The 13804-nt window shown below is 39.2% G+C and overlaps 2 protein-coding genes across 10 annotated transcripts in view; one reads left to right on the top strand and one right to left on the bottom strand.

The window, feature by feature from the left end:
* Positions 1 to 13804, bottom strand: part of Spata6l (spermatogenesis associated 6 like) — a 71965-nt gene that overhangs the window by 50213 nt on the left and 7948 nt on the right. For 5 of the 9 annotated variants that reach the window (XM_008841669.3, XM_008841672.2, XM_008841670.3 and 2 more), the window contains 2 exons: positions 13194 to 13331; positions 8895 to 8943 (listed from right to left, as the gene is read on the bottom strand). In XM_008841669.3, the coding sequence (XP_008839891.2) occupies positions 8895 to 8943; positions 13194 to 13331 (187 nt within the window). Of the gene's footprint in view, positions 1 to 8894; positions 8944 to 13193; positions 13332 to 13432; positions 13595 to 13804 lie in introns of those variants that run through there. The other 4 variants (XM_008841675.2, XM_008841678.2, XM_029567636.1 and 1 more) reach the window with 3 other exon arrangements.
* Plpp6 (phospholipid phosphatase 6) overlaps positions 13573 to 13804 on the top strand; it is a 1525-nt gene continuing 1293 nt past the window's right edge. Inside the window, exon 1 of the mRNA XM_008841679.3 lies at positions 13573 to 13804. This exon is cut by the window's right edge and continues 1293 nt beyond it. Coding sequence (XP_008839901.1) covers positions 13643 to 13804 — 162 coding nt within the window. The 5' untranslated portion in view covers positions 13573 to 13642.

Raw genomic sequence — 13804 nt, 5'->3', positions numbered from 1 at the left:
TTGAATAAGATGGTTTGGGATGTTCTGTGTGATATACACACACACACAAAATCAAATTTTAAAAAATCTATTATATTTGAGGAGGAAGCATGGAAATTTATGTCATGTTAAATAATAGAGGTGATAAACATTACCATTGAAATCTACCTGATGACTTTATAGACATACACAGGAGCCAAGGATCCAAGTGCAACCAATTATGACTAGTAATAGATACATACAGATTAGAGATGCATGTGCCAACATCTCAGTGTTAGTAGCAAAAACAATGAGTCTTTCTGCAAGGAATGATATATTGTAAAATGAAATGGAGATCTTTTTAAAGGTTAAAATTCATTCAATTTTATGTTTGACAGGGCTTATACTGAGTTCAATATTGTATAACTGTATTAATTCAACTGTGAACCTAGAAACTTACAGCCACTTGTGAAAGAGATGTACTCTTGCTCTGGAATGTGTTACTGAATATGTTAAAGCTATAGTGAAATGCTTCTTCAAATCATGTAGTTATTAAAAATTTTTTAAAAAGAAGTCTAAAACTCAATATACGAATCACTTGATGTGACTGTAAAACATACAATAAAAGATAAAAGCCATAAAAAATATAAAAATGATTTTTAAAAAACTATATGCTCATTTCAGTAACTACAGAAAGAAAAGCATGTAAAAAAAGGTTTAACATTTTTTTATGACAAACTAGGGGCTGGAGAGATGGCTCAGCATTTATGAACACAGACTGCTCTTGCAGAGGACCCGGGTTGATTCGCAGTACCTACATGGTAGCCATGAACCATCCTTAACGTCAGGTCCAGGGGAATCCAATGCCCTCTTCTGACTTCCACAGCATTGCATGACATGGTGCACTCACATACATGCAGGCAATACACTCATACACATAAAATAAAAATTAATATTTTTTTTAAAATTCAATAAACTAGTCTGGCAGGCATGTATAAGGTCCTTGGTTAAATCCTTAGAACCTCTAAAAACAAAACAAAAGAAACCTCATAATGAGAGTGACTTCCCTTAGCCTGACACTGGGCACTTACGAAATACTGACACGTAATATCACACTAAATGGAGAAAATGTAACAATTTCTCTTCCTTAGAAGGAAATGAGGAAAAAGATAAGGTTTCTCACCTACCACTTCTGTTCAACATTGTCCTAAAGATTCTGGACAGAACATTAAAACAAGAAAATGAAATAAAATGCAAAAAAACTATAGCAGAAGAAGCAAACTGTTTTCTCCTTTGATGACATAATTTTATGTACAGAAAATCTGGGCTGGTGAGATTGCTCAATGGAAGGAAGAGCTTGCTGCCAAGCCTGAGGACCTGTGTTCTTTCCCTAAGAGCCACATGGTAGGAGAGAAACTACTCCTGTAAGGTTTCCTCCGACCTCCATATGCACATCGTGGTACATTCACCAGAGCACAAATGCACAAACACAGAACAAAACTGTAATTCAAAATTTTTAAATCAGGTGTGGTGGTGTGACACTCAGGAGGCAGAGACAGGCGGAGTTCTGTGAGTTCAAGGCTTGCCTCATCTACACCGCCAATTCTAGGCCAGTCAGTTCTACAAAGACTCTATCTCAAAAACCAATAAAAAAGGGTGGGGTGTAGTGTCTCATGCCTTTAATCCCAGCAGAGACAAGCAGATCTCTTTGAGACCAAGGCCAGCCTGGTCTACATAGTGAGTTCCAGGCCAGCTGGGGCTACAGAGAGACCCTGTCTCAAAAGAGAAGAAAAAAAAGTTTTAAAAGAAAATACTAAAGAATCAACAACAACAAAGCCTACTAGAATTAATGTTTGTCAAATTTGCAGGGTGCAATATCAGTATACGGTGTTTAGGCTCAGTTAGTCAAGTGCTTTTCTTGCAAGAAAAGGATGTAAGTTCAATTCCTAGACCCACATAAAAAAGCCAGACATAGTAGTGTGAGCTACTAGGAAGTACTAGGAAGCACTAGGAAGGTGAAGACAGCTGGATCCCTGGGGCTGGCTGCCCACCCAACTTGGACTACTTGGTGAACTACAGGCCAGTGTGAAACCCTGTCTCAAAGAAGAAAGGCAGATAGTGACTGAGGAATGATACCAAGGTTATCCTCTGAACTCCACATGAATACACAGACACTCCACATGAATACACAGACAATCAATACATAAAGAAAATACCATTTCTTTATCTTTTTTTTTTTTTAACCAGGCTGGACTTGATCTCTGACTCTGCCTCCCAAGTGCTGAGATTAAAGGCATGTGCCACCATGCCTGGCTCTATTTTTATATTCTTGACTAATCTGAAAATATATTTTAAATTTATAGCAATATAAAAATGAATAAAGTATTTGAGAAAAACTAAACAATAGAAATACACTGAAAACTGAAACTTTGAAAAGTAACTTAACCTAAATAAATGGGAAAACATCCTATGCACATGATTGGAAAGCTTAATATAAAGACAATATTTCCTCAACTAATCTACAGATTCAATATAGTCTCTATGTATATACTAACTGGATTCTGACTAACTGAACAATCCATCAAGAGGATGTTACAATTCTAAGCATATATGCACCAAATACTGGTAAGCCCAATTTCATAAAGCAAATATTAGTGAATGTGAAGACTGAGATTGACCTCAACACAATACACTGGATAACTTCAATTCCCCACTCTTATCAAAAGATCCACATAAAAGAATCAACAAAGAAACATGAGAGTTGTAAGACAATATAGTTCAAATAGACAACAGGTATCTACAGAATATTCCACCCAAACAGTAGAGAATACACATTCTTAACAGCAGCCCATGGAACTTTCCCTAAAATAAATCACATTGTAGGACACAAAATAAGTCTTAACAAATACAAGAAAAATGATTTCTTGTATTCTAACTAATCACAGAGAAATAAACTAATACTCAAGACTGACTACAGAACATATGCAAAGTCATGGAGATTGAACAAAATACTATTGAATAAATCAAGAGGGAAATTTAAAAATTTCAGAAGTCAAGCGAAAATGAAAATATTACATACCAGAAACTGTGGAATACAATGAAAGTGGTTCTAAGAGAGAAGTTCATATTATAAATGCCCACATTTTAAAATTCAGCAAAAATCAGCATGGTGGCACACACCTTTAATTCCAGCACTCTGGAGGCAGAGGCAAGTGGATCTCTGTGAGAGTGAAGCCAACTTGGTCTCTTAGTAGTGAGTTCCTGGCTAACTGGAGCTACAGGGAGACCATATAAATAATTTAATGATACATCTCAAACTCTTAGAAAGATAGGAATAAGCCACTCCCAAAATAGGTAGATATAAATCATAAAAATCAAGGCAGAAATCAATGAAATGGAAATGAAAAAAAAATAAAGAAAATCAGTATGATGAGTTGGTTCTTTGAAAAGATAAACAAGGGGCTAGAGAGATGGCTCAGCGGTTAATAAAAATGACTGCTCTTGCAGAGGACCCAGGCTCAAATCCTAGCACCCATATGGCAGCTAACAACTGTCCCTAACTTCAGTTCTGGGGGATCCAACGACCTCTTCTGACCTCTGAGGACACTGCATGACACGGGTGCACATAACACACGTGCAGGCTTTACACTCATACACATAAAAAATAATAATAAATAAAATATTAAAAAAAGAAAAGATAAACAAGATTGACCAACCCTTAACCAAAATAATCAAAAGAGAGTGGATTAGACATGAAAGTTAGATATTATAACACACAACAAAACAACTTAGGATAGCTTTAGGGCACACTTTGAAACTTTATTGGACCCTCTAGAAGAAATGGGTGTTTCTAGACTGCCTGCCTCCTAGAAGGTACTAACAGCTTAAACACACACGTAGCAACAATGATACTAAGTCATAAGAAATCTCTTAACTTCTATGTTCATCATTGGTCAGAAAAGACAATCTCACCAGTCATGGTAGCACAGGCCTTTAATCCCAGCACTCAGGAGGCAGAGGCAGGTGGATCTCTGTGAGTTCAAGGCCAGCCTGGTCTACATAGTGAGTTCCAGGCCAGCTGGGGCTATTGGGAGACCCTGTCTCAAAAAAGACCAAAAGGAAAAAAAAAAGAGACAATCTCACTCATAATAGCTTCAAAAACAAAAATCTAACAAACAGGGACTGACAAGATGGCTCATTTGCTATGTATAAGCCTGATGACCTGAAATTGATTCCCTGGAACCCACAAAATTGTCCTCTGACCTAAACATATACACTGTGGTATGCATGTGCATACACAAACATTATACACAGACTAATAATAAGAATAATAAAATAAATAAATAAAAATTTACTTTAAAATATCTACAAACGGGGCTAGAAAGATGGCTTAGTAGTTAAGAGGACCAGTTGCTCTTCCAGAGGACCCAGATTTGGTTCCCAGCACCACATGGTGGCCAATAGCCACTTGTTACTTGACGCCCTCTTCTGACCTCTGTGGCCATGGCAGACACATGTGCACTTACATACATACAGACACCACATTCACACACATAGAATAATAAATAATTTTAAAATATTTAAAACATTTACAAGTAAACTTAGCAACTACAATGAAGGTTTTAAAATATTGGAAAAATTGAAGAGAATTCTAGAAGATGGAAAGACCTCATATTCTCACAGATTGGCAGAATTAATATAGTGAAGATAGCTTTATTACCAAAGGCAATCTACAGAATCAGTGCAATACTCATTAAAATCCACTGATATTCATCACAAAAACGGAAAAAAACCTAAAATGCATATAGAAGCACAGAATCCCCAGAGAGTCAAAGCAGTCTTGAGCAAAAAGAACAATGCTGGCGGCATCACAATGCCTGTTCAAGTCATACTCTGGAGCCATAGTAACAAAAGCAGTGTGGTATTGGCAGAAAAAGACACAGATCATGGTAACAGCATGGAGGATCCAGGAATAATTCCACACAGTTACAGCCACCTGATTTTTACAAAGTTGCCAAACGTATATACTGGAGAAAAGACAGCTTCTTTAACGAATAGTGGTGGCAAAATGGGATAGCCACATGCAGAAGAATGAAGCATTCGCTCTCTTACCCAATACAAAAGTCAATTCAAAACAGACAAAAGATTTTACTGTAAAACTGAAACTGTAAAAGGAAAACATAGAGCAAACACTCCAAGATAAAGGCAACGGGAAGGATTTTCTGAAAAAGACTCCTACAGTACACACCAAAAACTAGCAGATGGGATTGCATGAAATTAAAACGTTACTACACAGCAGTGGAAACAATCAAGTAAAAAGACAGTCCACAGAACAGGAGAAAAATCTTTACTAGCTACACATCTGACAAAGGACGAATATATAAAATACATGAAGAACTCAAAAAACAACATCGAAAAACAAACAACCCAAGCAATAAATGGGCTAGTGAAATGAATAGACAATAGTCAAAAGACAAAGTACAAATGAACAATAAACATATGAAAATGGCTAGATGTGGTGGCAAAACACCTGTAATCACAGCACTTAGGAGGCAGAGTCAGGAAAACTAGGAATTCAAGGCCATTCTCAGTTATGTAATGAGTTTGAGGCCAGCCTGGGCCACATGCAGCCCAGTCTCAAAAAAAAAAAAAAAAAAAGTTCAACATCCTTGGGCAAAAGGGAAGCACAAAGTAAAACTGCATAAAGATTCCACCTCTCTCCAGTCAAATTGTCTATCAAGAAAACGACAAGCAGTATTGGTGAGGGTGTGAGGAAAGGGAGACCCTTATCCACTGCAAGCTGGTAGGAATGTGAATTGGTCCAGTCTAATAAGATGTTCAGTATGAAAGTTCCTCAAAAGACTCAAAATAGTACTATCACATGACTCACTTCACTGCTTCTTGGTATATACCCAAAGGACTCAAAGCACCTGCACATCCATGCTTACTTCAGCCCTGTTCCCTATAGCCAAGTTATGGAATCAGCCTAGATAGTCATCCATAGATGAGTGGATAAAGAAAATGTGGTATACAAACACAATGGAGTTCTATTTAGCCATAAAGAAGAACAACTGTATGTAGTTTACTGGAAAGTGGAAAATAGATGTAAATGGGCATCACCATATTAAGCAAAATAAGTCAGAAACAAAAGACAAGTTTGTATTTTCTATCATTTGAAGGTCCTGGGAGAGGATATGAATAGGCATTTCTGTAAAGCACACTTGACACCATTAGCCATTAGGGACATGCAAAACAATGATAAGTTACCACTTCAGAACCACAGGACTTCTACCAATCAAAATGGCAGGCAGCAACAGGTATTGGCCAAAATGTAGGGGGAGAAATGAAATGCTCAAACACTGCTGGGAGAATGTAAAATGACTCAGCTGCTTTGGTAAGTAGTGTGGGACATCTTTTCAAAGTTATAAAACAGACTGTAAGTTACTCTATGACCCAGCAATTCCACTCATGTGTATGTATTTTTATGATACATATATGTACGCAAGAGAAATAAAAACATATTCCCAAATATTTGCAGCATCATTATTCATCATGGTCTAAAAGTGGAAGCAACTCAAATGTCTACTAATTGATGAAGAGAAAAACAAAATATGATAAATTTGGGGATTTAATAGTCTATTAAAGAATGAAGAATTGGCAGATGCTATGATATAAATGAACTTTGAAAACATTGTGCTAAGTGAAAGAAGCTGATCACAAAGGACTACATGCTGTATAATGTCCTAATGTAGAAATGGTGACGTGGCTATTAATGGTGAATATTATGCAGATCTATATGAAAAAGAGCAAATGGGGCAGAAAGAAATACAGTTTGGATTGAAAAAGAGCACTAGGAAGATAAACGTTGAAGCCTTGGTCTGTGCCAGAAAGGATCCCTTTGATAAGGAGATTAAAAGTGACTAAGGAGGGGCCTAGAGATTCAAACTTCAACAATGGAGAGAGTGCCTCCAGGGAAAGACCATGCAGTTAAGCCTCCAACTTGTGAAAGGAAAATGCTGCAGGGGCCACTGAAGAGAAAAGCTTCTAAAATGGATAAAGCAGGCTGGAGTCCATTCCAAACTTGCAGTCAAACTTGGCAGTGTCCTTCACCTGGTGTTTGCTTTAGAGGCATTAAAAATGCAAGAGTGAAGAGGTCATCTGTTCTTCCTCCTTGGTTTCAGAGAGCTGCTGAGGCCAGGCAGTGTGTAGCAGGGGTTCTCCTTTATAGAGAAGGCCCTGATAGGCCATTTTGTGAAGCAGTGACAGTGAAGCCTGATTGGCAATGGAGACCCCAAGAAGACGTTAATGATGCCAGGAATGTGAGGCATCTGCCAAGAAGACCTGCGTACAGGGAGTGGTACCAGCACATGATAGAGATGTATGTTGCACACAGCAAAGCTGGAGAGGCTGAGCCATCTAAGCCCTTTGGAAGTGAAGTCCCAGAAGACGGACACAGAGCTACTGGATTTGGTGTTTCTCCTGCTGGTTTTTGGTCTTGTTTTGGTCCAGTATTTCCTTACTATGCTTCTATTCCTCCCTTTTGAAATGGTAATATGTATTGGGTTCCACTGTATGTTAGGAGTATGTAATTTATCTTTTGATTTTACAGGGGCTTACAGTTAAGATATTTCCCTGAGTCTCAGAAAAGACTTTGGACTGTGAACTTTTGAATAGTATTGAGACTTATAATGAATATGGGGACTTCTAAGTTGGACTAAATGCATTTTGCATTTTATATGGTCATGAGCCTATGGGGGCCAGGGGGTGGAATGTGGTGGTTTGAATGAAAATGTTCCCTATAGGCTCCAAGTATTTGCATATTTGTCCCCATATGGTGGCACTGTTTGGGGAGGTCTTAGAAGGTGTGGCTGTCCCGGAGGAAGCACATCACTGGGGGTGGGCTTAAAGAGTTCTTAAGCCTTGCCAGATCTCCAGTTTCTCTTTTGCTTCCTATGCCTGCTCCTGCTGCTCCTGTTCCATCCACTGCCAGCCACCATGCCTTCCCGCCATGATGGACTGTAATTCCCCTGAAACCATAAGCTCAAATTCCTCCTTCTCTAAGTTGCTGTGGTCAGTGTTTCTATCACAGCAACAGAAAAGTAACTAATACACAGGGGGAAAGGAAATGACTGCCAACAGAATTTCTTTCTATAGTGTTAAAAATGATACAAGTTAATAAAAGATCTAACTGTAATAGTTGCACAATTCTGTGGATATACAAAAACCACTTAATGTGTATAAAAAACAGAATCATATCATCCAGAAAATCATATCTACATTTAGATAGTAAATTTTTTTTTTTAGACAAAGTCTCATGCCCAGGATAGCCCCAAACTAGATAGCTGAGGTTAACTTTGAACTCTTGATTCTCCCACCTCTACTTTCCAAGTACTGGGGTTAGAGGCATGTGCCAACACATCTCATCTATACTGAGAAAAATATTTGTAACAGAATTAAAAATAATTATTCAAGATAGATGTGATGGGCCAGTAAGATGACTCAGGAGGTAAAGGCACTTGCTGCACAAGCCTGAGAACCTGACTTCCATCTCACAGTAGAAAGAGAACTGACTAATGAAAGTTTTCCTCTGACTGCCATATGTACCAGTGGCACACACATGCACACATGATATACATACAATAATAATAAATTAACTTTTAAAAGAGAGGTGTGATAGCACATACCTATAATCCCAATACTGGGAGATGGAGGCAGGAGAACAGAGTTCAAGGCCAGCCTGGACTACATAGCAAGATACTGTCTCAAAAAAAAAAAAAAAAAAAACAACAAATAAACCAAAATTTACCACAGATTTTCCCTAAATTTAAATATAGATCAAACGTGAAAATATCACACTTTAGAAAATAGTAGAATTCTACACCTGTAAACTACACAGTAAGTTGTTTTGTTTTTTTTTTCCTCTTTTAAGTACCTACTTTCTAAAAGCTCTGCAACAGCTCCAGGATCTACTGCACTTTCAAACACCTGCGGAGAAAAACAGGGAAAATAAATTTTCAAAGTTTTAGTAATACGTATTTATAGAATTTGTAGATTGTGCTCTTCCAAGCAGTTAGCACATGCAAAACCCAGCCATACAATATTTTAGGACTCAATGGAGCACCTTTAGTAAGTGTGTGGTTAAAAATATATTGAATGGCTGTAGCACACATGAAAATTATCACAGTAACAAGTGCAAGGAACTTGAAACTACCTAAATCTATCACATGCTTTAAATGGCATTAACTTGAACTACCTCTACATGCAAGCACATCTTGCATCAACCTGAGTCCTGAGTACCTAGAAAAACATTCCACATACATAGGTACTCATAAGTGTTAAGTAGATGGCTTCTCTGCCCATGCAACTAGATGTGCTAAAAAGGAATACAAAGAAATTTTACCCACGTGTAACATAAAAGGAAAGCAGTAGTAGTTAAGCAAGAGGGATTTGCTGTAAGTTTAACATGAAGTACAGGACCACCATTATTATATCAGGGTAAACATTGTCAGATCTGCATTGTTCTTGATATAAAAGACTCTGAGGTGGGACTGAAACAAAAGGCCTCCAGAACCTTGGGAAAACAAAAGGTTTTCAGCAGAGTTCAGTTTTAGCCTTTAAACAATAGATGATGTTAAAGTTAAGCATGGTTAATAGTCTGCTTGAGGCAGAGGCAGAGGAACTCTGTGAGTTCAAGGCTAGCCTGGTCTACATACCGAGTTCCAGGCCAACTGGGGCTACAGGGAGACCCTGTCTCAAAAAGATTAAAAATTAATAAATAAAAATCTGCTGAGGTTTCAAAGCCAGGTCTCCTTTGAGAGCAAAAATGGAAGCTGACAGGGGCTGGAGAGATGCCTTAGTAGTTAAGAGCACTAACTGCTCTTGTAGAGGACCCAGGTCCTATTGCCAGCACCCACATGGCGGCTACAAACCATCCTTAACCATCCTTAACTCCAGTTCCAGGGGAATCCGAAGCCCTCTTCTGACCTCTGTGGCATTGCATGACACAGGTGCACTCACATACATGCGGACAATACACTCATATACATAAAATAAAAATAATAAATATAAAAAAAGAACAATGCAAACATTTTTTTTTAATGGAAGCTGTCTTGCTTATCTATTTGCATTGATGAAGTAAATGAGGGTAACTGTTTGGCCTAAATTATTTCAATAATTAAATTCTTCCATTTCACTGACTATTGTGGGTTGAATTGTGCTCCAGTCAAAAATCACAAGTTGATATCTAACCCTGGTATCTCAGAAGGTGACCTTATTTCTAAATAGGGTCAGTGCAGATATAACTAGTTAAGTTTGAATGAGGTCGTAGTGGGGTAAATTAGGACCCTAATACAATATGATAATTCTTATAAAAAAATTATTTGAGTACAATTCATGTTTTAAATTTTTTAAAAAAGAAAAACTCTAAGTAAAATTAATTCATGAGTCTGGGATTTTTTTTTAATTTTATGTATATGAGTGTTTTATCTGGATTAAGTGCACCATGTGCATGCAATGCCTACAGAGGCCAGAAAAGGGCATCAAATCCCCTGTAACTGGAGTTACAGACAGTTGTTAGCTGCCATGTGGGTGTTGGGAACTGAACCAGGGTCCTCTGCTAGGACAATCAATGCTCTTAACTTCTAAGCCATCTCTCTAGCCCACCCCCTTTTTTGTTTTGTTTTGTGACAGGTTCTCCCTGTAGCCCCTACTGGCTTGGAACTTACTATGTAGACCATGCTGGCCTCAATTTCACAGGGCCTGCCTCTGCCTCCCTAGTGCTTGGATTAAAGGTGAGGCACCAAACCCAGCTCATGAGTGTATTTAAGCAGAGAACAATTCATGAGCCAGGTACACTCTGAACAAGAAGTTTAGAGTGCACCAGAGCTTTCCTACACTGGTGTGCAAACAAGGGAAAGCAGATACATTTGACTAGTTAGAGTGGAAATCCGTAACAAAGGCCATTTGACAATTTCTGATTAGTGAAGCTCTGGTTTTATTTTACACCTTACATTGGGCTCCTTTGGGCTTAAAGCATTGGAGCCCCCTGGCCTAATGCTTCCAGAATTTATTTATTTATTTATTTATTTATTTATTTATTTATTTATTTATTTATATTTACTTATTTATTTTTGGTCTTTTTGAGACAGGGTCAGAATTTCTTTTAGCCACACATATACACAGAATAAATGGCTATGTAAATATTGGAGTTAAGCTGCTTTAAGCCAAAGAACTCCACAAGCTAGGAGAAAGACCTGGAACAGATCCTTTCCTGATGCCTTCAGAACTAGCATGGCCCTGCCAACATTCTGCTGACTTGTACTCTCTCGACTGTGAGACATAAGTTTTTACTGCTTAAACCACTTCGTGTGGAGTACTACTGTACGACAGCTATAAGAACCTAATATACGTATATGTAAGTATTTTATCAAGTGTGATCTTGGGGGAGTAAGTGGTCAGCATGGTCTATTCAAATATAATGGGTAATGAATTTTTATGAGGAATTTGTCTACCCAAATGCTTTCAAGCATTGTAATCTGAATTACACAGAAGGGCCATGGGGGGAAATACTTTCATTTCATTCTGCAAGCATTTTCACTAGAAGATGGAACAGATTGCAAGAGAGCTGGAACCATAATAAACTAGAATGTGAGTCCAAACAACTCATTTCATTTTATAAAAAGAAAAAATGGTTCCATAATATGTTTAATCAGTAATCTCAAATACGTGTTTCTTCTTATTCGGTAGTAGCATCTCAAGGTGATTTGTAGTTTTATCATTCTGTGTCTGTACAATTTTATATCTGTGGGCTTTTTACAAATGTATCTTAAAAGTCTTCTTTTAAGGAATTGATGAAATGGGGGAATTCTTGGGAGGAAAAATAGTGTATTTTCAACAACTACTTTTCATTACAACTGTGACCGAAACAAGTAGGCTCCTCTGGGTTCTAATTGTATTTTCTAAGATAATACCCATTTGTTCTTTTACCCAATAAGTTTGACACATGATTTAAATGAATAAGATGTAATTTATAAAAACGTTACAATTTTCATCTTTTCTCCCATGTTAGGTCAAAAGACACAAGTGGATTTCTGTGTACCAGTTTCCAGACTTTCCCAGGTAGCTTTAGTTGTCAACTTGACACAACCTAGAGTTACCTGAGGAAGTCTCAATTAGGGAATTGCCTCTGTGAGGTTTGCCTGTGTCTGTGGGGCTTTTCTTGATTGGTAATTGATGTAGGAGGACCCAGCCCACTGTGGGCCTGGTAGGCCTGGGCTCTATAAGAAAGCTAGCTGAGCAAGCATCCTTCTTGTCTCTGGCCCTGCCTTGACTTCCCTCAGTGATGGACTGTGACCTGGAAGTGTAAGTCGAAATAAATCCTTTCCTCTCCAGGTTGCTTTTGGTCATTGGGTTTACTACAGCAACAGGAAGCAAATCAGACCACCACTCTGAAAGTGATGTGATCTCCTCCCTCCCCCAAAAGTCCACCTCAGTGACATTGGGCAAAATCATTAGGCTTGCTAAAGACAACACCAGTTTCATCTCAAATCCGAAGAAACTAAAGCCATAGGGGACTGTTGGTGAGGGCACAGCAATGAAATGAATCATCCTCTACTGCATACTGAATTGACTAGCTGTGGCTGGTGCTTGGGCTTTGTTTTTTTTGTTTGTTTGTTTGTTTTTTTGTTTTTGTTTTTTTTTTTTGCATGGTTGTATCCACTGGATGGAATCTGGCCTTTACCACAGTAGCTAAGTAACACGGGCACGACTTAAGGAAGCTCAGTAAATCACAGCTTTTTTGCCTTTACTTATAGGATTTCAGTTACAAGGTTTAACAAATTTGGTTATAGTTTTAAACTATTTTTCTGAGTTTAAGAAAGTTTTTTCCTAAGGTCTGAAGTTTATTAATAGCCCCTTTCATAAACGCAATGCAACCGTTTCTAACACCTCTAAGAACATTCAGGAACGCTCTCTGCCCCAGTTAGAAAATGCTATGGGAGTTCCAAGAATAGAAGCATCCTCCAGGGTATTTAGCACTCAATTGACAGAACTTGGCTCAGACCTGCAGAGTAAAACCATGTCTTCTAAACCGTTTTCCTTCAAAGCTGCCTGTGTTTTTGCACTGTGTTGAAGTGCCTTCAGGAAACTTTTAAGAAGGAATTTACAAATCACTGTTCTCCTACGATAGCTATTACATTGTCGTCAGGCAGCAAAACCCACTGAGAAATCAAGATCACCTTTTCAAATCTCATGCTCTGCTGAATCGCAATAGGGAACACGGAGGGAAAGCAGTCAGTCTCCAGGTATTGATTCAGGAGGTAGACTCCCAGGTACACACCTTCCTTGTCCGGCAGAAACACTCCCGGGCAAGAAATCTTAAAGAGAAGGACAATCAGGGTTTGTTTTTCGTCAACAGGACTGTATTTCTCCTCACCCCCCACAGCCTCTGAAATTACCCCATCACTGCACCCCTCACCTGCACCACCCAGCATCAGCATCTTCCCACCTCTTCCTCGACCAAGCTGTCTATCCCAGTTCCCTCCCGCGTCTCCGCCAGGTGTCACAATCGCGCTCCGCGGCTCTTCGGCCCGCCCTCTGGGATGGCAGTGCGGAAGCGGAAGAGGCTGCTGGCCCGGGAAGGCTCTCTCCGGTCTGCCCCGGTGCCGGGGTCCGGCCGCGGGTCGCGATGCCGAGCCCCCGGAGGAGCATCGAAGGACGGACGCCGGGCGCCTCCGCCGGCAGCAGTAGCAGCCCGGGTAGCCCGGCCCACGGCGGCGGCGGCGGCGGCGGCGGCGGCTGCAGGTTCGAGTTCCAGTCGCTGCTGAGCGGCCGCGCGGGCGCCGACACC

The sequence above is a fragment of the Nannospalax galili genome, unplaced genomic scaffold, assembly GCF_000622305.1.
Source record: "Nannospalax galili isolate Female #2095 unplaced genomic scaffold, S.galili_v1.0 scaffold241, whole genome shotgun sequence".
In the NCBI taxonomy this organism is placed as follows: Eukaryota; Metazoa; Chordata; class Mammalia; order Rodentia; family Spalacidae; genus Nannospalax; species Nannospalax galili.
The sequence above is the reverse complement of the archived record's forward strand: the minus strand, read 5'-3'. Positions and strand labels throughout refer to the sequence as shown.